This window comes from Protopterus annectens, chromosome 6.part1 (genome assembly GCF_019279795.1).
Source record: "Protopterus annectens isolate FY-2018-M chromosome 6.part1, PAN1.0, whole genome shotgun sequence".
Taxonomy (NCBI): Eukaryota; Metazoa; Chordata; order Ceratodontiformes; family Protopteridae; genus Protopterus; species Protopterus annectens.
This window is the reverse complement of record NC_056738.1, coordinates 198,913,537-198,938,916: the sequence shown is the minus strand read 5'-3', so window position 1 is coordinate 198,938,916 and position 25,380 is coordinate 198,913,537. Positions and strand designations below refer to the sequence as shown.

Here is a 25,380-nt window from a genome sequence, read left to right as displayed (position 1 = left end):
GTCTCGAAAGGCTTGGTCAGCTCCAGATTCCATGGAACCTGTCCCGAGGAGACCCAGTAAATTCATTACAGCTCCACAAGACAAACAATTCTTAACTAAATGTGTCCCAGTTGATGCCGTGGTGGTAGCAGCAGGCACAAAGAGAGAGTTAGCTGAAACCTAATCTGTCCATCCACCTAATAAAGACTCTAGTGCAATGGACAGATATGGGAAATGGATGTTTTCATCAGCGACCTTCTCTCTTAGGTCCCTGAACTCTCTCTCCCATTTTATCAGGCTTCAGAGGGATCTCCTGAAAGAGCTTGGAGATATCTACAAGATCCCGCAGCTGAGGGAGCTTCAGCCAAGGTAGCTACCCAGCTGCTGACTCTTAATTCAATGGTCAACTCCTCCATGAGGCTGATTTCATACACAGTCGATGGAGCGAGTAGAGCTGCAGGAATGGGAGCGGCTCTTAGGAGACATTCTTGGCTGCGGCTGTGTCAGTTTGCGGAACCTTTCAGAGCGTCCTTGACCATTACCCCCTTTGATGGCTCCTCTCTCGTTGGGGCTCAGGTGAAAGAAACGCTTACCAGCTGCCAGCAGGAAGGCAAGATGCTGTCTGATGTCGGAGTCCGTTTTTCCACTCCTACCAGAGCATACCGAATGTGTCAGAAGGGTAGAAAGATGTGGTTTCAAAAATCCTAGGGACCTTTGCCTGATGCACGTGGTGATTTTTTTCCCCCCCATGGGCAGAGGGGGAAATAACAATGGCAGACGCCGTCCTCGTGACAGAGGGGGTCTGCAAAATCAGGGTGACAGAGATACATTCTCTTCCAAACCATATCAACATCCCTGAAGGGAGGCCCAACTGCTCAACTCTGGAGGCAGTCGGGGAAAGGTTTTCATTGTACCCAATCGCCTGGCAAAATATTACAAAAGACAAATGGGTACTAGCCGTTATATCCAGAGGTTACAAGATTCCCTTTCATAAACCCCATTTTTTTTCAAAAAAATCCATCCCAGATGTTCTACCCAATCTAAGGGATCAGGCAGTCACAGAAGTTTCAAGACTGTTAAAAAAAAAAAAAAAGCTATCCAGGAAGTCCCCGCAGACCAAGTAGGATCCGGAACTTACTCAAGTTTCTTTTTAGTGCCCAAAAAGACAGGGGACTGAAGACCAATTCTGGATCTCAGCAGTTTAAACAAATCTGTACAAAAAGAAAAGTTCCGGATGGTAACACTGCATTCCATTCTCCCCTTTCTGAGTCAGGACAATTGGATGTGCTTCATAGATTTTCAGGACGCATACTATCATATGAAAATGGACAGACCGTCCAGGAGATTTCTATGCTTCTGGCTAGGGGCCAATCATTACCAATTCTGAGTTCTGTCCTTTGGTCTCACCACAGCCCCCAGGGTGTTCAAATGCATGGCAGTAGTCACGGCTGACTTGAAACGTCTAGGATTCCAGGTGTTTCCTTATGTGGACGACTTACTCCTCACTGCTACCACCAGGCAACAACTTATAGAGACACGAAATTATACCATCACATCCTGTGCTCAACTAGGCATCACAATAAACTTCGAAAACTCTGCCTTGCTGCCCTGTCAATCTATTACATACATAGGAGCAGAGCTAAACACAAGAAAAATTATTGTAAAATTGCCTCCCATTCTTTGAAAACAGCTGTTACTTCTCCTGAGGAGCAAAAGAATTCAAGTCAAATATGTTCTTCAAGCTCTAGGGTCCATGCCAGCAGCCATTCTTCTAGTTCCCTTAGCACGCCTTCACATAAGAATCCTTCAGTTGCTTCTTTTCACACAATGGTCCTTCCAGGAAATACCCGTGCCTCACATGATGCTAATTACGGAATCTTGCAAAAGACACCTTTCCTGGTGGATGGTCTCCCCACTGATTACTCAGGGCAGACCTTTCATGGAACCCCATCCGGTTGCCACAGTGACCACGGACGCTTCCCTGATAGGGTGGTGGTGGGGCATTATCTAGGGAAGACAGTCCAAGGCATTTGGCAACCTCACGAGTACCACTTTCACATCAACGTCCTGGAGATGAGAGCGGTTCTCCTAGCATTGCAAGCTTTTCAAGACTCTCTCCCTGCCTGGGACTATTGCAATACAGTTAGACTAATATGTCAGTGGTTTGGTACATCAACAAACAGGGTGGAACCAGGTCTTACCCCTTTTGCCGAGAGGCCCTCGGACTGTGGCAATTTGCGATTTCCTCGCACATATCCCTGGGACATCCAACGTAATAGTGGACAGGCTCAGCAGGGCGATCCTCATGCCTCATGAGTGGTCTTTGAAAAAGGAAATTGTGGATCTTATTTTTTGCATATGGGGCCAGCCATGCTGCGATCTCTCTCTCCCCTCAACAACAAATGGAGCACTTACATCTCCCTTCTTCCTCCTCCAGGTCAGACACCCAGGGATGCTGTAGTCCATGATTGGCCTCAGGGACTTCTTTATGCATTTCCCACCTTCCCCTAATTCCAAAAGTCATTCAGAAAGCAAATTTGTTGGGTTGCAAAATGATCCTCATTGCCCCCTATTGGCCTCGACAGATTTGGTTTCCATTCCTTCACCTCCACCTTCTAGCCCAGCCTTGGATTCTGGACCCAGTACTGGACCTCTTGATTCATCAATCAGGTGTGGGCTACAACAATCCTTCCAATCTCTCAAGCTCGCAGCTTGGTTACTCCACTTCCATTCCTAGCCAGGCTCCCCAGTATTTTCCCAGCAGTGCATGGTATCGGTTTCTCCCGTAAGACAAATGCAAGGAAAGTCTATGCTAGCAAATGGAAATGATTCTCTTACTTGGCAGAATCCAGAAATTTAGATCCTTTTACAGCTCCTATACACGAGATTTTGGATTTCTTAGACCTGTTTCATTCTGGTGCAGCAGCTGCTACCATCAGAGTACAGTTAGCTGCCATTTCAAATTTTCATGTTGGAGTTTCTAACTCCAGCATAATGTCTCACAAACTCTGCAAGGCCTTCATGATAGGTACATCTCTACTTAGACCCCCAGTAAAGGAGCTCCTTCCACCTTGGGATCTCAATTTGGTTTTGGCCTTCTTGATACTGACACCCTTTGAACCAGTAGCATCATGTTCCTTGAAATTTCTTTCTTGGAAAACTCTTTTCTTAGTTGCTATTACTTCTGCCAGATGTGTTTCAGAACTTCATGCGCTATGTGTTCGCCCTCCATACCTAGTTTTTCACAAAAATAGAGTTTCTCTTAGAACCAACCCATCCTTTCTACCTAAAGTTTGTTCAGAACACAATTTGAATCAGTCCGTTGACCTTCCTGTCTTTTTTCCTAATCATTCCAACAAGGCAGAATGCAGATTACACCAACTGGATGTGCATAGACAGCTGCGTTTCTATCTCCATAGAACTAAAGAGATGAGAAAATCATATCAGTTGTTCCTTTCATTTGCTAACAACAAACAAGAACTTCCAGTTTCTAAAGTAACATTGTCAAAATGGTCATCAGACACCATAGCCCATACCTACCATTTGCGATAAAAAGATCTTCCAAAAAACCCAAAGGTCATTCAACCAGGTCAGTAGCTTCTTCGGTAGCGTTTCTATCTAGATTGCCCATAGATTCAAGTTTTGCAGCAGCTACTTGGGCAGATCCTCATACATTCATTTCTCATTACAAAGTAGATGTGGTCTCCCGGGGCAGAGCTTCCTTTGGTTCTACAGTTCTGAAGAGTCTGTTCCAATGAGCCACCCAGGATTGAGTTGCTAGGGACGCTGTCCTATCCAGCAAGAACGAAGGCGAGATTGGACAACTTAACATCTTACCATAACGTTCCATGTTAGTTGTCGTTCATCTCGCCTTCCTTCTTGCGTCCCTCCCTCCGTCCCCCTTCCTCGAGGATTGAGAGGAGTTTCTCAATGGTTTAACTGGCTAATTTGTTTTATTAGTTGCTTCCCAAACAAACCATGACAATTAACTGTATATCCAGGTCTATTAATGGATTATTTTCTATAATTATGTCTAATGTGAGCTATCTCAAACGAGATCTGGGTAGCTGACGCTGGACATTCTGGGATAAGGGATTGCCTCGAGCCAGTAAAGAGCTCTCTAACTGTAGTAAGTGGCCAAGTCAGAGCTGAGGATCGGCTCTGAACCCATCCAGCAAGTAGGAAGGCAAGATGACGGGCAACTAATATGGAACGTTATGGTAGGTACATAACTTCTTTTTACATAGGTATATGTTTGTATAGGCAGACTGGTGTTAGTTGACTCTTGTAGTACTTTAGATCAGCTACTAGAACTGCCTTATAACTTTTTCATACCAGGAGACAAAATGTAGTAAAATGATCCCTAGTTTACTATATTTTCTTTCCTACTTTATTAATGGCAGCTGATGTTCTTCCTCTTTCACTGTTGCAGTCATCACACTTGGGTTATCTGCCTGCAGGTAGCCCTCAGTCAGTCTGAATACCAGAGACTTAGTATTTCTGCGTCTGTTGCTGTCGCTCCAGCACTGACTTCAGGGGCCATTACATCAGTGTTCCTTGCCGAGGAGCCCGAAGCAAAAGCTGTTTGCACGAGTACTGGTCGGCCGCTACCTGAGTTTTCGTTTCCGAATTGAATAATTTTGAAGCCTTCTAAAGCTTAGTACCCTGTTGGGGATCCTTTTTTCTTGCTCTAATCAATGTCAGAAAAAGTTAACAATTGTCTCGCCTATGGAAAGCAAATACCACACCGAGATTTCCATTCTTACTGTGTCACCTGTTTAGGCCTAGACCACGATGTACCTCGCTGTCTGCTTTGTTCAACTTCAGAAGTATTCGTCGTCGTGCTCTTATTCTCGCTAAATACATTCGCTCTCAATCTCTGTATTCCGAAATGGCTTCAGTAAACCAACCGACTACCGATCTTCTGAAAAAAAAATAAAGATAAAGTCAGAGACAGACAGCACAGGTCCAAAACTGCCGACGATGCTTCCGTTAAGCTAGTCGCTAGTTCGCTGGTACTCATTGAGGCGCTTTCGCAGCCCCTGATGCCCACTTCGATGCATTTAGTGGCCGCTACCAAGACCCAATCAGAGGTCCAGTATGCCGCGAGACTCTTCTTTGACTACGAAACCCGCGGATGTCTCTACCTTGGATGGGTCCAGAGCCGCTGTGCAGGCACCGGCTTCTGAGAAAGTTCTTTGCACTACCGATATTCGACACAAACCAATGACGACTTCAGTTCTGTCTAATACTACCGAGTTTCTAAGGCCAAGAGTATAAGCTATGCCTAAAAAACAGACGACCCAATCTGAAGCACGTGCTTCATTGCCACAATATCAAATGCTTAAAATGGCAGAAGACCTGATTATGCCGATTAGGGGAAGCCAGCCTTCTCCTGCTAAGAGAAAGAGACCTGTCCCCGGCAGCTTTAACAGACAAGGAGCCCGACCGTGTGGTTTCTGAATATGAAGACATGCCCTTATCTGCTTATGAGGATTCAGATGCAGAGGAATCCATTCCCTCTACTTCCCCTCCAGAGGATTTTTCTTTTGGTGAAACCCTACATACTTTTAAGACAGCATTTCCACTGGGTATGCCAAGACTATCCTCAGTCCAAAAAGAGACTCAGAGAATTTCTACATTTGCCACAACATGGACCTTTAGCAGTGCCTCCAGTTTGGATGTTGTGGATGATGTTTTTATGTAATCCAGTCTAACTCCTGATACTTTACCCCCTGCTCCAAGGAAATAAGATGGGGTACTACAGAGTCCCTCACTCTCACAAATTTATTTTCAAAAATCCTACTGCTGACCCAGAGGTCATTTCCCAGGGGGCCTAAAGGTATAAAAGCAACTACAGCTAAGAATCCATCCCTTTGGACAGGGATTCCCAAGCTTTAGACAGATGGGGTAAAAAAGTATACACCTCTGCAACTCTCGCCATTAGGGCATTGAATTGCCAGTTTCACATGCTGAAATACCAGCAACATATTATGGAACTAATTAAGCAAAAATTAGCTACCTTTACAGACTGTGCAGAAAATAAAGAATTACAAGAGCTTATGCATTCTGCAAGCCAAGTCAGCAAGCATATGTTGCAGTGTGGCTCTGACGCCCCAGAAACATCTTGCAGGGCAGCAGTCACTGGTTCTGTACTGAGAAGGCATGCTTGGCTTAAGGAACAGACTTTGCCAGACCATGTCAAATCAAAATTACTAGACTCCCCTTTGAACAAGGGCAATCTTTTTGGCAGAAGAGGTTATAAAAAAAGATGGAAGAAAATGCTAAATCTATGCAGACAGTCAAAGATTTCTTGCAAGTTCAGCCTCCTAGATTCAGTAGGCATTGCCCCTCGAAACATTGGTCTTTTTCAGCCCTCTCAAGGCCATCTCAAACTAGACCCAGGGAAAACTGACCCCCTGACTACAGTCTCAGGGTATGCAGAGATCTAAGCAATGGAGTGCCTCCACTTTAAAAGTAGGGAGTGCTAAGCCACCCCCTTATAGAAAGAATTCACAATGACTTCTCTATTCCACTCCTCACCTCTGCACAACTGCTCGTGCCCTAGGAGGAAAACTTGCCCATCATGCAAAAAACTGGGCATCCATCATCAAAGACCGATGTGTCCTCAATATTGTATCCCAGGGGTACAAATTTTTACTTCCACTCACTGCCAACCCCAAAAGGGTTCCCAGACCTTCTTCCAAACGAGTGGGCAGAGGCACAAAACCAGGTTCAGTCCCTGCTCTCCATAAGGGCAATTCAGCCTGTTCTTGCAGAACAGATGGGTCAAGGGTTTTATTCCAGACTTTTCCTGGTACCCAGAAAAGCGGGTACTTGGCGCCCAGTCCTAGATCTTTCCACTCTAAACACCTTCCTGGTGGTACCAAAATTCAAAATGCTCACCCTTCAGCAGCTTCTTTCTATGCTGTCCAAAGATGCCTGGTTAGTCACCCTAGATCTAAAAGAAGCCTGTCTGCACATCCCATTAAGGACTCATGCAGGAAATACCTATGTTTCAGGGCAGGATCTATGCATTATCAGTTCTCTACACTTCCCTTTGGCTTATCTACTGCTCAGAGTATTTACAAAATGCCTGGCTCCAGCCATTGCATATTGCAGACGGAGAAAAGTTCAAATTTACTCGTACTTGGACGATTGCCTGATTCAGGCAAACAGTCAGGAACAGCTGTTGCAGCACCTGACGTTTGTAAAGAACCTTCTAACCTCCCTGGAGTACACTATCAATGAAAAGAAATCAAAACTAGTCCCCAGTCAAAAGATTGTATTCCTGGGAGCAAGCTTGGACACAGCATCCCAGATGGCATTCCTTACTCCAGAAAAACAAGCCTGACAGGCTACTACGCTCAAATGGCCACCAGAACCAGCTGTCCGCAAGGAAACTCCTGCAGGCCATAGGGTTCATGGCCTCTTGCATCCTACTAATTCCATATGCCAGGCTGCATATGAGGAAACTTCAATGGTACATAAAAAGTCTTTGGTGCCAACATTCTCAAGACCTGAAACCGTCATACCTTGTCTAAGGACAGAGTTTCTTTGGTGGGCAGCAGCATGCAACCACAACAAAGAACTTCCCTTTACTCAACCCCATGCCGCCCAGACCCTAACCACAGACGCATCAGACCATGCCTGGAGGGCACACCTGGACAAGTGCATTCAGGGCCACTGGAGCCCAAGTCAAACTCCTCTGCACCTCAACCAAAAAGAGATGCTATCTGTTCAGCATGCTCTGACAGCTTTCAGGTCCCTACTCTCACCAGGATCCCTGCTAATAAAAACAGACACCACCACAGTTATGTGGTACATCAACAAGCAGGGGGATCCCACTCTTACCCTCTCTGCAGGCTAGCCATGGCCCTGTGGAGCACGGCCTTGGACATCGATTCATCTGCAAGCTCAATTCCTGCCAGGCCCTGGACTGACCACGCCAGCACTGGTACCCACTACTGCACAGCCTGATACCTACCCCAGATCCCAACCCTCCTCACTCAGCAGGGGGGACAGATCTTGCATCCACAACTGCAAACCATGAGTCTTGCAGCCTGGATTATTCCTTAAAATCTCCCCCAGTGACCAGCCTAAGCAAGCAGGTGCTGGACCTCATTCTTGAAGCCAGAAGACCTAGTACAAGGAAATCCTATGCTGATAAGTGGAAAAGGTATTGTTCCTGGACTCATTCTAAAGGAGAGGGCATAGCATTGCCCTCCTTACCTCTAATCCTGGATTACTTAGCAGACCTACACAGAGGCCTATCCTTCTCCTCCATTAAGATTCATGCATCTGCCATCTTGGCTCATTACAATGCTGAGCCACCTCTCTTCTCTCACCCTCTTATCAAACAGTTCCTGAGAGGGGCAAACAACTTAAGGCCACCAGGGAGAGCACCCACCCCTGCTTGGGATCTTAACTTTGTACTGGAAAAGCTCACGTTACCCCTCTTTGAGCCTGCAGCGTCAGCAGAGTTAAAATTCCTTTCTCGGAAAACAGCCTTTATTCTGGCCATCACTTAAGCTAGAAGAGTGTCTGAGCTGCAAGCACTTAAGGGTGTGGAACCCTTCATTATTTTCCATGCTGACAGGGTTTCCCTCAGGACTAACCCTTCCTTTATGCCTAAAGTGGTGTCCAGTGTGGCTGTAACCCAATCTATCCATTTGCCAACCTTCTTCCCTAATCCTCAAAATAAAGGGGAAAGGATCCTGCACTCCTTGGACGTGCACAGACAGCTCAGATTCTACCTTGATAGGACTAAGCCCTTCAGGAAATCTGACCAGTTACTAGTCAGCTTTGCACCAGGGGCAGAGGGCAAGGCCATTTCAAAACAATTTCCGGATGGATAGCATACTGCATCCATTTCTGCTACAAGCACCATGGGAAACCAACCCCTCAGGGGGTCAGAACACATTCCACTAGGGCAACTTCTACCTCTACAGCATTCCTCAAGGGAGTCCCTACCAGAGACATCCTGGAAGGTGCTACATGGAATTCTGTACACACCTTCACCAAGCATTGCCACTTGCCTATCTTTTCCAAATCCAGTGACGGGTTTTGCAACAGCAGTCCTGCAGGGCATACTAGCCAGCCCCATCTCTTCTTGACTGCCTCCACCCTTTCATCAGCTTTGGGAATCAACCCAAGTGTGATGATTGCAACAGTGAAACGCAAAGAACTTTGTACATTTGTGTACACTTACTGTAAATGTAGATGTTCGAGTGCGTTCACTGTTGCAGTCCTAGTTTCCCTCCCTCAAGCCCCCTTGTCTCTCTCTCTCTCTCTCTCTCTCTCTCTTTCCTCTCTGTCTTTCTTGTCTGTCTATTACTCACCCCTTTCAGGGGTATTTACTTTTTACTGGTGGTGTTCTCCCCAGCATAACTTAGCTCCTTATTTGGGGCAAGAAAAACTGATGTAATGTTGTCGGCTGCCTGTTTTTATACCCCTGACAACCTGACGTCAGTCCTGGAGAGACAGCAACTGACGCAGAAATACCAAGTCTTTGTTACTCGGGCCGACTGAAGGCTTACCTGCAGGCAGATAATCCAAGTGCAATGATTGCAACAGTGAAAAGAACATCTACATTTATGGTAAGTGTACACAACTGTACTTTCTATTACCCTGTATATCAAGAATATGTTTTTCTAAATTAGTCCAAAGCTGCTGTTTAGCTTTTAACAAAGTTTGACAAATCAGCCCATTCTGTCCTTCACCTTCCGAGTACCTAAGACAGTCCAAGGTGTATCCGCCATTGGTTCAGTCTGCTGTTTTTCATACAGCCTTTTACTCATAAGTTTCAAACACTTTGTACTTTTCAGCTGATTGCCTAATAGGCATCATGGCCTCATATTACTTGTGCAGAATTTCATGGGGAGTGAAGCTTTTCTGATCTCACCAGTCCCACCGATGGGAGATGATGTCAGACCCATTGAGGTATTGTCTACCTTAGCCTTTTAGTTGAAGACTTATAAATAGTGTATTCATACGGGTCTTCAGAACAACGAAAACGCAAACTCTGATGCTATTTCTGCTTATTTGCGCATGTGAATTTCGAGAGTTTGCATTTTCATTGTTCTGACGTAGACCCTATTCATACTTTCTCACCAGATTTTAACTGGGGGAGAATGATTACAACAGTAAATTTTAAGAACTGGGTTTATTCAGTAACTAAACAGTAGTCTGCCCCCGCCCCCTTTACAGATCATTTCTTCCCAAAAAAAAAGAACTTGAATAGTGTATACGCTTGGCACTTCCTTTCTTACAGATATTAATGGGGATGGTATTGCTAAAGGTTTAGCTAGGAGAAACACATCTGGAAAGTTGAACATATGACATATGCATAATGTGCTGTGCAAACCATTTTCTGTTTGATTTTTTTTTTCCTCGAAAGCCTTATGCATTGTAGGATCCACTGTTACAGTGAGGATGTTTCTTTTTTCATTCTTATACTCGAGGGTTTTTGTCTAGTTCATTCACTTAGCTGTAATGCAAAACATGTGCTTATCAAGTGATAGCCATTTTCTGTTTTTGGTGTACTGAAAATGTGGATGTTACATAACTTGATGAATCATTTGGACATGAGTATTCCACAGATCAATGTACATATTTCTTCATGTTGTGTAGTATCAAGATGTGCAAGGCTTTGTAAGCTCTAAAATGTCCAGATTTCAGTCACTTTGCTTATTTTTTAACAGACAACTGTGATCTCCACTTCCAAATGGGAAAGGAGAGGTGTAGTGGAAACCCCCTGTTGTCTGTCACATTTCCATTGCTGTGGTCTGGTGCAAAAGCTACGCATGGTGTGAAAAAGGGAAGAGTCTGCTTTGAAGCAAAGGTAATTAGTAAACTAAGTGATTTTTTTTGGGGGGGGGGGGGTCGATGATGAAATATGAAAAATTGAACATGGATTTGATATCTGCACACAGCTAAGTATATGCCTGAAAATGTCTGAAGGCAGTCTGTGACTCTAGTTTGCTTCGTAATTGTGCCACATGTCTCCCTCCTTTCTAGGTGCTGTGGATAAGAATGGTGAGGGTTCATGGGTATTTACTTAGGGTAATGACCACAAGAGTCTTTTTAAGCCTAGCCAGACAAGGTCTGGTACCCTTGGTGCGTGTAAGCAGGGGCTAAGGACGTGAAACGTTTACAAGCAGGGGCCTTGAAGATGAACCATTTACAGGCTGCCTATGTCCATTAGAGACATAGGTGCTAAACCAGTGATGAATTTGCTGTTCCCCATCCAGTTGTCCAAGTTGCACTTGAATTGGCTTAAGCAGGAACTCTGCTTCACATGGATAGGAAGCCGTTTCAGTGAATGGGGTAGATGATGTTCATCGTGTTTCACTGTTGCAGTCATTACACTTGGGTTATCCTGCTGGCAGGCGACCCGTAGTCGGCCCAAGTTCCAAAGTCTTGGTCCGGCGTCGGTTGCTGTCGCATCTTCCCTGACGTCAGTGCACCAGCGGTATAAACGTTGCAACCGACGCCATTTTCTTCAGTCTTTCTTGCCGCGCAGTGCCCGAAGCAAAAGCAGTTCGCAAGTGCCGGTCAGCCGACTCCTGAGATTTTCAAAATTGAATTTCAGAACCGAAGTCTTCAATAAAGCTAAGTACCCCGTTGGGGAAACTTTTTCTTGCTCTAGACCGATGTCAGTAAAAGTTAATAATTGTATTTCTTGTGGGAAGCAAATACCTCATAAGGACTTTCACTCTTACTGCATTCCTTGCCTAGGCCCTGACCACGACGTTACTAGTTGTCTGTTTTGTGCTAGATTCAATAAACACACTATTAAACGTCGGTTTGATTTTGCCTTACATTATTTTGGACGAAGATTTAATTATATAATGCTGTCGGATCAACCAAAGTCCAGAATGCATAAAAAACGCAGAGACAAAGAAAAAGACAGGCATCCGAGGTCCAAAACCGACGACAAAGCCTCTTCTAGGCCGGTCCTCAGTGAGGCGCTTTCGCAGTCCCTGACACCCGCTACCTCAGAGCCACAGGCCGTAACCGACAGCCACGTGGAGACACCGAGGCCTGTGGAAACTCAAGGTATTGGGCCTACGGAAACTATCCCCTCAGATGGGTCCGGAGCCGCTGAGCAGGCACCGGCTTCTGAGGATGTTTTCAGACCTTCACAGCTTACAATTAAGGCTACTACAGCAGCAAAGGCAAAGTCCAAAATACCATTAAAGACAAGGAAGCAAGTGCAGCATTTTCCAGAACAGTCATCCATGCCAAAGAAACAGATGCTTAAAATGGCCGAAGACCTTATTACTTTAATCAGGGGCTCCCATCCCCCTCCTGACAAAAGGCCTAGGCAAGACACTGATTATGATTCCTCTGATCAGGTTTCCATTTCCTCTGATTCTTCTTCTGATCAGGGCTATTCTCTCCCTCCTTATGAGGACTCTGATGCTGAAGAGTCCATTCCTTCAGCCACACCGCCCGAGGAGCATTCTTTTGGGGAAACCCTGCACACCATGCGGGAGCATTTCCATTGGGAGAGCCAGGATTACTCAGAATCCAAGAAAAGGCTCAGAGATTTCCTTTTATTACCTCAGCACAGGCCCCTGGCTAACTCCCCTGTGCTTGATGTTGTAGATGATGATTTTTCTGAATCCAGTCTTTCTCCAGATTCTTTACCCTCTGCACCAGTAAAGCCAGACAGGTACTACAGGGTCCCTGACTCTCATAAATTTCTTTACAAAAACCCTGCGGCAGACCCAGAAACAATTTCTCAGGGTCCTAAAGGGGTTAAAGCTTCCACTGCCAAAAATCCTGTCCCCTCAGATAGGTATTCCAGAGCTCTGGACAGATGGAGAAAAAGTTTACACTTCTGCTACTTTAGCTGTAAGAGCTTTAAACTGTCAGTTTCACATGCTTAAATATCAACAGTATCTCATGTCATTGTTAAAGCAGAAAATGGTTACAAATATAGAAAGTCCTGACAGTAAAGAAAATGCAGGATTATTGCATGCAGTTGAACAAGTGGGAAAGCATACTCTGCAATGTGGTTTTGATTCATTAGAGGCTTCTTGTAGAGCTGCAGTTACAGGCTCAGTTATTCGAAGACATGCTTGGTTGAAAGAACAAAGTTTACCTGACCATGTTAAAGTAAAAGTATTGGATGCTCCACTACAGCATGATACTTTGTTTGGTGTTAAGGCAGAAGAGGTGTTAAAGAAAATGGAGGATAAAGCAAAGTCAATGCAAACGGTGAAAGATTTCTTACAGTATCAACCACCTAGATTTAGCAGAAACTGGCCTTCAAAACATTTTGAATATGGAGGTTCTAAAGCTAAGAATATTGGTCCACGTGGGGTGGGAACATACAAATGTGGTTTTTGTTCCCAATGCCCTAGGGTAAACAATAGAAAGGAGATTTTTTTGGAAGCTAGGAATAAAACACTTATTAGCAGAGGTACATTTAATTGCAACAGTTATGGCATTGTATATTTAGTAACATGCAACTTTTGCACCTCTTTTTATGTGGGAAAAACAGAAAGGAAATTGAGATGTCGCATTTATGAACATTTGTATGAAATCAAAAAACAGAATATGAAGAATGCATTGTTTAGACATCAAATTTCTTGCCCACAAGCAGATTTTTCTTTCTTTGTGTTGGACTCTGTACCCAAGGATATAAGGGGTGGATTATGGGAAGATAAATTGGAATATAAAGAGTTATACTGGCAAATAGTATTAGATAGTAATAAATTTCCAGGTTTAAATGACTATTTGTCTATTAAGCCAGTTTTAAAACTTAGATCAGCAAAATTGTAAGCTTCTTGCATTTACACAATTAAGCCACTAGATGTCAACATTTTCCATATACTGCCTAAATATACATTTTGCATTCAAAACAGGGTAATAGTTTTATAATTAGTGTTTTTAATCTGTAATATTACTATTTAGAATGTTTTTAAATTAAGTATGTTTATTTTACATAATTTAGTAATATAAATACTTTATTTAATTATTTTTAAGGCTGTTTGTATGAGTTTTTAAAAAATTGCTTGCTAGGTTTAAATTATTTTTACTAATTGACATTATTTTTACTACTTGACAATCAATTGTATTGTTTTGTTAATTGGATAGGGTATATAACTAGTAAGGATGTTAATCAAGTGTTTTATGCTCATTCTGATGAAGATAGTTGATCGAAAACGTATTTTGGATTTCCAGCGTTATTTTTCATTGTACTTTAATAAACGGAGTTTCTGGTGGAGTGCGAGCTTCCTTTGTGGTGTCCTTGGCAAAATTCAGCAGTTGTTACTAGTTTAATTCATTTTGCCTTCATCTCTTTGTGGTTCCTTTCCAGTGTCAGACAGGCGACAAAGAGGCAGATTACAGATGCCCACGAGGCAGATCTCAGCCCCAAGGCTCCTGCAGACCTAAACAATGGGGTGCTTCAGCCCCCAAAGGAGGAGAAGACAAATCACAACCTTATAGGAAACGGTCACAATGACTTCCCTCTGCAAATGCCAAGCTCTTACCAGTTGACAGCACCCCTAGGGGGAAAGCTAGCACTTTTCTCAAAAAATTGGCACATGATCACCCAAGACCTATGGGTGCGGAATGTAGTTTCTCAGGGGGACAGGTTCCACTACCACACACTTCCAAAACTAAAAGGTATGCCAAACCTGCCACAAAACCAATGGGCAGAGGCACAAAAACAGATTGCTGCTCTTATGGATATGGGAACTATTCAAGAAGTTCCACAAGAAGAACAGGGACAAGGATTTTACTCAAGACTTTTCTTAGTACCCAGAAAAACAAAGCCTGGAGACCAATGCTGGACCTGTCAATACTAAATACTTTGCTGGATGTTCCAAAATTCAAAATGTTAACACTACAACTTCTGCCTGTGCTGGGCAAGGAGGCTTGGCTAGTTACTTTGGATCTCAAGGAGGCATACCTGCATGTCCCAATCAGACAATCGTGCAGAAGATACCTCAGATTTATAGCAGGCTCAATGCATTACCAATTCTCTGCACTGCCCTTTGGCTTATCTACTGCGCCCAGGGTCTTCACAAAATGCCTGGCACCAGTAATTGCATTTTGCAGACAAAAAGGAATTCAAGTATATCCCTACTTGGACGACTGCCTTATTCAAGCAGAGAGCAAGGACATTCTTCTAAAGCACCTGGCGTTTGTAAAAAGATTGCTAATTTGTCTAGGGTACACAGTAAACGAAAATAAATCAAATCTAGTGCCCTCTCAAGAGATAATATTCCTGGGTGCAAGCTTAAATACAACTGCCCAGATGGCTTATCTCACGCCAGACAAAGTCAACTGACTCATTACTTTCAAATGATGTCAACAAAGATCCAGCTCCCTGCAAGAAAAATTCTGCAGGCCCTGGGTTTCATGGCATCCTGCATTCTACTAATTCCATATGCAAAACTGCATATGAGGAAACTACAATGTTATCTAAAAAGTGTTTGGACTCAGTATTGTCACAGCCTAGAGACAATCATAACCTTAATTCCCTATCTACAACAGGAGTTTCGATGGTGGTCCCAGGCCTGTCACCACAACAAGGGACAGCCTTTCACCTTACCTACAGCCAGGCAGACAATAACAACAGATGCAACGGATTATGCCTGGGGAGCACATATGGCAGGAAAATGTATTCAGGGCATGTGGCCCAAGGAACAAAAGCATCTTCACATCAATCAAAAAGAGATGCTAGCTGTACAGAATGCCCTGAGCCTTGAAGGACCTAATACATCCAGGGCAACTATTAATAAAGATGGACAATACCACAGTTATGTGGTACATAAACAAGCAAGGGGGAACACATTCCTACCCCCTATGCCGACAAGCCATGACTCTGTGGAACACAGCACTGATCTACCAGGTACATCTGCAAGCACAATTCCTGCCAGGAACAAAAAATACACTGGCAGATGAACTAAGCAGAAATCTCCTGGATCTTCATGAATGGAAGCTAAATCCACAAGTGTTCAACATGATAACAAGGGAATGGGGACGCCCAGACACAGATCTTTTTGCCTCCCCTTACAATTGCCAAATACATAAATTTTGCCCAAGGACTTATCCCTCTCAAGTATGGAAAGTGGATACTCTATCATTCAGCTGGAAAAACCTGACAGTCTATGCCTTCCCTCCGATGCCTCTTCTCACCAAGGTGCTTCTAAAAGTCAGACAAGAGAGGCCAAAAATGATCCTGATTGCACCAGACTGGCCACGCCAGCAGTGGTACCCAATCCTAAAGACTTTGTCTCAAGGACCACCTTGGCCTCTACCTCAAATCCCTCATCTTCTGACACAGCAAAACAAATCAGATTCTGCAAAGTCAACCCAGAACCTTAAACCTGGCAGCATGGCAGATAATGTAGCCACTCAGACTGCACCTCTCTCTAAAGCTGTTATGGATGTAATTTTGGAAGCCAGGAGGCCCAGCACTAGGAAATCTTATGCAGAAAAATGGAAGAGATTCTGTGCTTGGAACCAGGCACAAGGGCTTGACCCACTGGTCCCTAATATACCTCAGATTTTGCAATACCTGACTGAGATGTTGGACAAAGACCTCTCTTTTTCATCTATTAAAATGCCTCTGCCATTTCAGCTCATTACAATACCTATTTTTTCACATCTACTATGACAGTACCTCAGAGGGGCAAAGAATGTAAGACCCCCTAGGAGAGCACCAGTACCTACTTGGGACCTCAACTTTGTTTTAGAAAAACTAACACTACCTCCATTTGAACCAGCCAGCACAGCTGATCTAAAATACTTGTCATGGAAAACTGCTCTGCTCCTAGCAATAACTTCAGCAAGAAGAGTCTCCGAGTTACAGGCATTGATGGCTGTGGAACCTTTCTTCATCTTTCATCAGGACAAGGTTTCTCTCAGGACAAACCCAACATTCATCCCAAAAGTGGTTTCCAATGTGGCCTTAAATCAAACCATTCATTTGCCTACTTTCTACCCAAATCCCCAGAATAAAGGGTAAAGACTTATGCACGCTTTGGATATACACAGGCAGCTACGATTCTACTTGGACAAAACAAAAGCTTTCAGAAAGACTGAGCAACTGTTTGTAGCATATGCTGCAGGATCACAAGGAAAGACTATTACAAAGCAGACAATCTCCAAATGGATAGGACACTGCATCTGCTTCTGTTATGCACAACATGGCAAATCTGTGCCTAAGGGCATTAGGCCTCATTCTACCAGAGCAGCAGCCACTTCAGCAGCTTTCCTCAGTGGGGTACCAACCAAAGACATTTTAGAAGCTGCAACCTGGAGCTCAGTGCACACTTTCACCAAGCACTACCACCTATGTCTCTACTCCAAATCCAGAGCAGGCTTTTCCACTGCAGTTCTGCAGGGCTTGTTAGCCTCGCCAAATCCATTCTAGACCCAGCCACCCAACCTCAGCTTTGGGATTCTACCCAAGTGTAATGACTGCAACAGTGAAACATGATGAACATAGTACAGTTGTGTACCTACCATAAATGTAGATGTTCGAGTGTATTCACTGTTGCAGTCCAGGTTACCCACCCACCGTCCCCCTCTTTGCTGGGACTATTCTGTACTTCTCAACTCTATACAACCTATGTGGTGTATTTGCTTGTAGATTAATTAAATGTTTATAGTAATATATGCATGGTTTTTGGCATATTTGTATCTTTTCAGCCTTCCTATCTGGGGGCACCTGACATCTGGGGCAAGAAAAACTGAAGAAAATGGTGTTGGTTGCAACTTTTATACCCCTGGTGCACTGACGTTAGGTTAGATGCGACAGCAACCAAAGTCGGACCAAGACTTTGGAAGGCGGGCCGACTACGGGTCGCCTGCCAGCAGGATAACCCAAGTGTAATGACTGCAACAGTGAATACACTCGAACATCTACATTTATGGTAGGTACACAACTGTACTTTCTTCATGTTTCACTGTTTCAGTCATCACATTTGGGTTATCTGTTTGCAGTAGCCCCGGCCTGATTAACAAAGTCTTGGGTCCTGCGTCGGTTGCTGTCCTTCTTCCGTGATGTCTGGTCGTCAGGAGTATAAAACATGCAGCCGACTCCATTACACCAGTCATTCTTGCCGTGTGGTGCCTGAAGCAGAAACAGTTCGCAAGTGGCAGTCGGCTGACTCCTGAAATTTTCATTTTCGAATTTCAGAACCGAAGTCTTCAACTAAAAGCTAAGTACCCTGTTGGGAAAACTTTTTCTTGCTCTAAACCGATGCCAGTAAAAGTAAATAATTGCATTACTTGTGGAAAGCAAATACCTCATAAAGATTTTCATTTGTACTGTATTCCTTGCCTAGGGCCTGACCACGACGTACCTCGCTGTCAGTTTTGTGCCTTATTTAAACCACAAACTATCTGTCGTCTGTATATTTTCGCTTTTAAATATTTTGGTGCTCTGTTCAATTATCCTGATATGTCTTCGATAAGCCACCCAACTACCGACATTCCAAGAAAACGCAAAAATAAAGACAGAGGCAGGCCGCCGAAGTCCAAAGCTGCCGACAGTGCTTCTCCTAAGCCAGTCACCAGTTCGCCGGTACTCAGCGAGGTGCTTTTGCAGCCCCTGATACCCGCTACTTCAGATTCGCAGGCCTCTACTGAGACCCATTCAGAGTCTGGTATGCCGCGAGATACTTCAACTATGGAACCCGTGGATGTCTCTACCTTTGATTTGACACTCACATTGCCAAAGTGGTTAGGAAGACCTTCTATATTGCCCACCTTATCATGAAGGGTTTCACATCTAGATCAAGAGAGGTCATTGTGCCCCTGTACTCATCTCTTATTAGGCCAATGATTGAGTACAATGCCCCATTTGGGATGTATCTTACCTGACACCTGCAGCAGTTGGAAAGACCCCAAAAGTTCCTCACCAAGAGGATAAAGGGTCTTAAACATATGTCATATGCTGCCTGACTGAAAAAACTCCAGCTCTATTCAGTCGCATACCGCCTACTCAGAGGTGACCTGTGCCTAACGTACAAGGCCATGTCCAATCCGGAATTAATGGACATGCTCCACCTCAAAAAATCCAAATCCATCAGAGCCACGAGAGCAAGAGACTTAAACCTCAACACAGAAATAAATAGGACGTGCTGGAGGGACAGATTCATAACCCAGAGGCTCCCTACACTCTGGGACAGAATCCCAATCCATGTTAGGCAGAGCCCCTCACTGACTATATTCAAGAGAAGTCTTGACGAGTGGATGGGAGATCGTAAGTTTACCCTGGGGGTCATCTCTGTGTCACTGCTAGACAGAGGCACAGTAAACTAAACCCTAAATGGGCATAGTATTCTCATCCTAGGGGGTGGTGAAAGCCACACACACTCTGGCTAGGCTTATAAATGCCCTAGGGCAGATAGCCTAGTACAAACCTATGAACCTATGATGGGTCCGGAGCCGCTGTGCAGGCACTGGCTTCTGAGGGTGTATTCAGGCTTATGGACTTGCATATTAAATCAACGCCTCCTTCATTACTAAGGCCTAAATCTCGAGCCATGTCTAAAAATCCGACGCCCAGGCCACATGCTCAGGCCTCTATGCCATAAAAAAAAAAACCCCGATAAAAATGGCTGAAGATCTAATAACTCTAATCAGGGGTGTATTCAGACCTCAACATTTTTATGTCAAACAGACAAAAGCTGCAAAACCAAAGGGAAAACCACCTTCTAAAACTAAAAATCTGACACCTGAGCCACATGCTCAGGCCTCCATGCCTAAATAACAGATTATCAAAATGGCTGAAGACCTTGTTACCTTGATCAGGGGTACCCATCCTCCTCCAGGTAAGAGGCCTAGGCAAGACACTGACTAAATCTTCAGATCAGGTTTCTATTTCTTCTGATTCCTCTTCTGAGCAGGAATTATCTTTACCTCCCTATGAGGATTCTGATGCTGAGGACTCTATTCCATCTGCATCTCCTCCTGAGGATTATTCATTTGGAGAAACCTTGCATACTTTGAGGGAGCATTTTCACTAGGAGAGTCAAGACTTCTCAGAATCAAAAAGGAGACTCAGATATTTCCTCCTTCTCCCTCAGCACAAGGCTTTAGCCATTCCTCCTGTTATAGACATTGTGGATGATGTGTTTTCGGAGTCAAGCCTGACCCCTGACTCCTTACCTCCGGCTCCCAGTAAGCCTGACGGATATTACAGGGTCCCTGACTCTCATAAATTTTTATTTAGAAAGTCTGCTGCTGATCCTGAAACTATTTCACAGGGACCAAAGGGAGTTAAGGCCTCAACAGAAAAAAACCCTACCCCCTCCAACAGAGATTCAAGGGCGCTGGACAGATGGTGAAAAAAGGTCTATACATCTGCAACACCTTGGCAGTCAGGGCCTTAAACTGTCAATTTCGTATGCTTAAGGACCAACAACATGTTATGGGATTGCTGAAACAGAAAATAATGTTGATTTCAGACTGTGCAGAAAATAAGGATTTGCAGTAATAATTGCATTCAGCTGAACAAGTTGGAAAGCATACTTTGCAATGTGGTTTTGATTCTTTAGAGGCCTCCTGCAGGGCCGCAGTTAATGGATCTGTGATTAGGAGGCATGCCTGGTTAAAGGAACAAAATTTGCCAGATCATGTTAAAGCTAAATTACTAGATGCACCTTTACAGCATGATTCTCTGTTTGGCATTAAGGCAGAAGAGGTTTTAAAGAAAATGGAAGACAAAGCTAAGCCTATGCAAACTGTTAAAGATTTCTTGCAAGTGCAGCCACCTAGATTCAGTAGACACTGGCCTACAAAAAATTGGTTCTTTCCTGTGTCAGACAGAGCTCAAAGGGGCAAATCCAGACGCCCTAAGGGTTCCAGGTACCAGGATCAAGACTCATACAGGTCAAAGCAATGGGGCGCATCCACCTCCAAATCTGGAGGAGATAAAGCGCAAACTTACAGAAAGCAATCCCAATGACTTCCCTCTGCCTACAGCAAGCACTTATCTTTTGGCAGCACCCATAGGGGGAAAATTTGCACTTTTTGCTCAAAATTGGCAGTTGATAACCCAGGACAAGTGGGTACTAAACATCGTATCACAAGGATACAGATTCCATTTCCACACTCTGCCAATGACAAATGGTTGGCCAGATCTGCCAAAAAAACAATGGGCAGAGGCACAAAAACAGGTTACGTCCCTCATGGATATGGCGGCCATTCAGACAGTACCAGAACAGGAAAAAGGATAAGGTTTTTACTCAAGACTGTTCTTGGTACCCAGAAAGGACAAGGCCTGGTGGCCAATACTGGATTTATCAATTTTGAACACATACTTGGACATTCCAAAATTCAAAATGCACACTGTACAACAGCTTCTGCCCATGCTGGGCAAGAATGCTTGGCTGGTGACTTTAGATATAAAAGAGGCATATCTGCATGTCCCAATAAGACAGTCATTCAGAAGATACCTCAGATTCAAGGCTGGCTTAATACATTACCAATTCTCTGCACTGCCCTTTGGCTTATCTACTGCGCCCAGGGTCTTTACAAAGTGCCTGGCACCAGTAATTGCATTTTGCAGACAAAGTAGTATTCAAGTATATCCTTACTTGGACGGCTGTCTCATTCAAGCAGAGAACAAGGACACTCTTCTACGACAACTGGCGTTTGTGAAAAGGCTTCTAGCATGCCTAGGGTACACAGTAAAAGAAAAGAAATCACAACTGGTACCCTCTCAAAAGATAACATTCCTGGGTGCAAGCTTGAATACAACTGCCTAGATGGCTTACCTCACGCCAGACAAACAAAGGCAACTGACTACTTATTTCAACCTGATGGCAACAAAAACCTAGTCTTCTGCAAGACAAATCCTACAGGCTCTGGGCTTCATGGCATCCTGCATCCCACTAATTCGATATGCAAGACTGCATAAGAGTAAACTTCACTGGTACCTAAAAAGTTTATGGAGTCAACATTCACACAGTCTGGAAACAATGATTCCTCTCATCCCCTGCCTGCAACAGGAGCTTCTGTGGTGGACATAGGCCTGTCACCAAAACGTGGGACGGCCCTTCACTCTATCCCCTGCCAGCCAAACCTTGACAGACCCATCAGATTATGCCTGGGGGGCCCACATGGCAGGAAGATGCATTCAGGGCATATGGGCACCAAAACAAATGCATCTACATACCAAACAGAAAGAGATGCTAGCTGTTCAAAATGCCCTAACAGCCTTCAAGGGCTTACTTCATCCAGGGCAACTACTGATAAAGACGGACAACACCACAGTCATGTGGTATATAAACAGGCAAGGGGGCACACACTCGTACCCCCTTTGCAGATTAGCCATGGCACTGTGGGACACAGCTTTGACCTACCAAATACATCTTCAAGCTCAATTCCTGCCAGGAAAACAAAACACTCTGGCAGATGATTTAAGCAGAAACCTTATGGATCCTCACGAATGGAAATTAAATCCACAAGTCTTCAGCATGATAACAGAGAAATGGGGGAGCCCAGACATAGACCTGTTTGCCTATCCTCAAAATTATCAACTGAAGATTCTGCACAAGGACTTATCACAGACAAGCATGGAAAGTGGGCGCCCTATCCTTCAGTTGGAAGAACCTATCAGTTTACGCCTTTCCTCCTCTGCGTCTTCTACCCAAGGTCCCCCTAAAAGTCAGACAGGATAAGCCAAAGATGATATTAATTGCCCCGGACTGGCCCCGCCAATACTGGTTCCCAATCCTAAGGAACTTGTCACAATACCCAGCTTGGACCTTGCCTCAAAGACCACAACTACGGTCACAGCAAAACGATCAGATCCTGCACAATCAACTACAGACTCTGAACCTGACAGCATGGCTACTCCTGTAATCATACAGACGACACCTCTCAGTAAAGCTGTAATGGATGTCATTTTGGAAGCCAGAAGGCCTAGTACTAGAAAATCTTATGCTGACAAATGGAAGAGATTCTGTGCTTGGAATCAAGCACAAGGAACTGATACAGCAGAACCACATATTCCTCAGATATTACAGTACTTAACTGAGATGCTTGACAAAGTCCTATATTTCTCATCTATCAAAATTCATGCCTCTGCCATTTCAGCTCATTACAATACAGAGCCACCAATCTTTTCTCATCATTTACTAAAGCTGTATCTTAGAGGAGCCAAAAAATTTAAGGCCTCCTAGAAGATCACCATTACCTGCATGGGACCTCAATTATGTGTTGGAAAAGCTCACCCTGCCTCCATTTGAACCAGCTGCTACCGCTGATATAAAGTTCTTATCATGGAAGACAGCTCTGCTACTAGCAATTACTTCAGCAAGAAGAGTTTCAGAGCTACAGACCCTCATGGCTGTAGAGCCTTTCATCATATTTTACCCAGACAAGGGTGTCTCTGAGGACATATCCTACTATTTTGCCTAAGGTATTTTCCAGTGTGGCTCTTAACCAAACAGTTCATTTGTCAACTTTTTATCCAAATCCGCAGAACAAAGGGGAGACAATTCTGCATTCCCTGGACGTACACAGCTCAGATTCTACTTGAGCAGGACTAAAGCTCTTGGAAAAACTGAGCAATTACTAGTGTCATATGCTGCAGGATCAGAAGGAAAGGCTGTTTCAAAGCAGACAATTTCAAAGTGGATAAGCCATTGCATCTGTTTCTGCTACTTACAACATGGCAAACCTGTGGCCAAGGGCATTAGGTCTCACTCCACCAGAGCTGCAGCTACTTCAGCAGCCTTTCTCAGAAAAGTACCAACCAAGGACATTCTACAGGCTACTACTTGGAGTTCTGCTCACACCTTTACAAAGCATTACCATTTGCCTCTCTACTCTAAGTCCAGGGCAAGCTTTGCCACTGCAGTGCTGCAGGGCCTTATAGCCTCACCTAATGCTGTTTAGCTCCAGCCTCCCAAGCATAACTTTGGGATTCTACCCAAATGTAAGGACTGCAACAGTGAAACACGAAGAACATAGTACAGTTGTGTACACTTACCATAAATGTAGATGTTCGAGTGTATTCACTGTTGCAGTCCAGGTTACCCTCCCGCCATCCTCCTGTCATTCTACAATTTATCTTTCCGTCTCCATCTTCTACAACCTATGTGGTGTATTTGCTTGTAGATGAAGGTAAAGTTTATACTGATGCATGTATACATACATACATATATATATATATATATATATATATATATATATATATATATATATATATATATATATATATATATATATATATATATATATATATATATATTTAGAATATTGCTACCTTTTTGGGGGCACCTGACATTGGGGTTATGGAAAAGAAGACAGCAACCGATGCAGGACCCAAGACTTTGGAATTCAGGCCGACTGAGGGCAACCTGCCAGCAGATTACCCAAATGTAATGAATGCAACAATGAATACACTCTAACATCTACATTTATGGTAAGTGTACACAACTGTACTTTCACTGCACTGCTTTTTGGCTTGTCTACTGTGCCCAGGGTTTTCCCAAAGTGCCTAGCTCCATTGATTGCATTTTGCATGCAAAGAAGTATTCAGATATACCCATACCTGGACGATTGTCTAATTCGGACAGAAAGCCAGGTCATACTTTTGAATCATCTGGCATTTGTAAAAAGGGATGGTCATCGTGTTTCCCTGTTGCAGTCATTACTGTTGGGTTATCCTGCTGGCAGGCTACCCGTAGTCGGCCTAAATTCCAAAGTCTGGGTCCGGCGTCAGTTGCTGTCGCCTCTTCCCTGACGTCAGTGCGCCAGGGGTATAAAAGATGCAGCCGACGCCATTTTCTTCAGTCTTTCTTGCCATGCGGTGCCCGAAGCAAAAGCAGTGCGCAGGTGCCGGTCGGTCGACTCCTGAGATTTTCAAAATCAAATTTCAGATCTGAAGTCTTCATTAAAGCCAAGTACCCCATTGGGGAAACTTTTTTCTTGCTCCAGACCGATGTCAGAAAAAGTTAACAATTGTATTTCTTGTGGGAAGCAAATACCTCATAAGGATTTTCATTCTTACTGTATTCCTTGCCTAGGCCCTGATCACGACGTTGCTAGTTGTCGGTTTTGTGCTAGATTTAACCAACGCACTATTAAGCGTCAGTACAATTTTGCCTTTCATTACTTTGGCCGAAGGTTTAATTATATAATGCCGTCGGAACAGCCGAAGACCGGAGTTTATAAAAAGCGAAAGGAAAAGGACAGGCATACGAGGTCCAAAACCGATGAGGCCCCCGCTAGGCCAGTCGCCAGTTCTCAGTGAGGTGCTTTCGCAGCCACTGACGCCCGCTACCTCAGAGCCACAGGCCGCTTCCGACTCCCACGTGGAGCCGACTAGGCCTCTGGATACTCAAGGTATTGGACTCTCGGAAACTATTCCCTCAGATGGGTCCGGAGCCGCTGAGCAGGCATTGGCTTCTG

The 25,380-nt window shown here is 44.2% G+C and overlaps 1 protein-coding gene across 1 annotated transcript in view; it reads left to right on the top strand.

Moving 5' to 3' along the window:
- The window catches only part of HNRNPUL2 (heterogeneous nuclear ribonucleoprotein U like 2), a gene marked incomplete in the record, with an annotated part of 1,663,394 nt that overhangs the window by 615,644 nt on the left and 1,022,370 nt on the right, over nucleotides 1-25,380 (top strand). Inside the window, 1 exon segment of the mRNA XM_044075357.1 lies at nucleotides 10,683-10,822. Within this exon segment, the coding sequence (XP_043931292.1) occupies nucleotides 10,683-10,822 (140 nt within the window).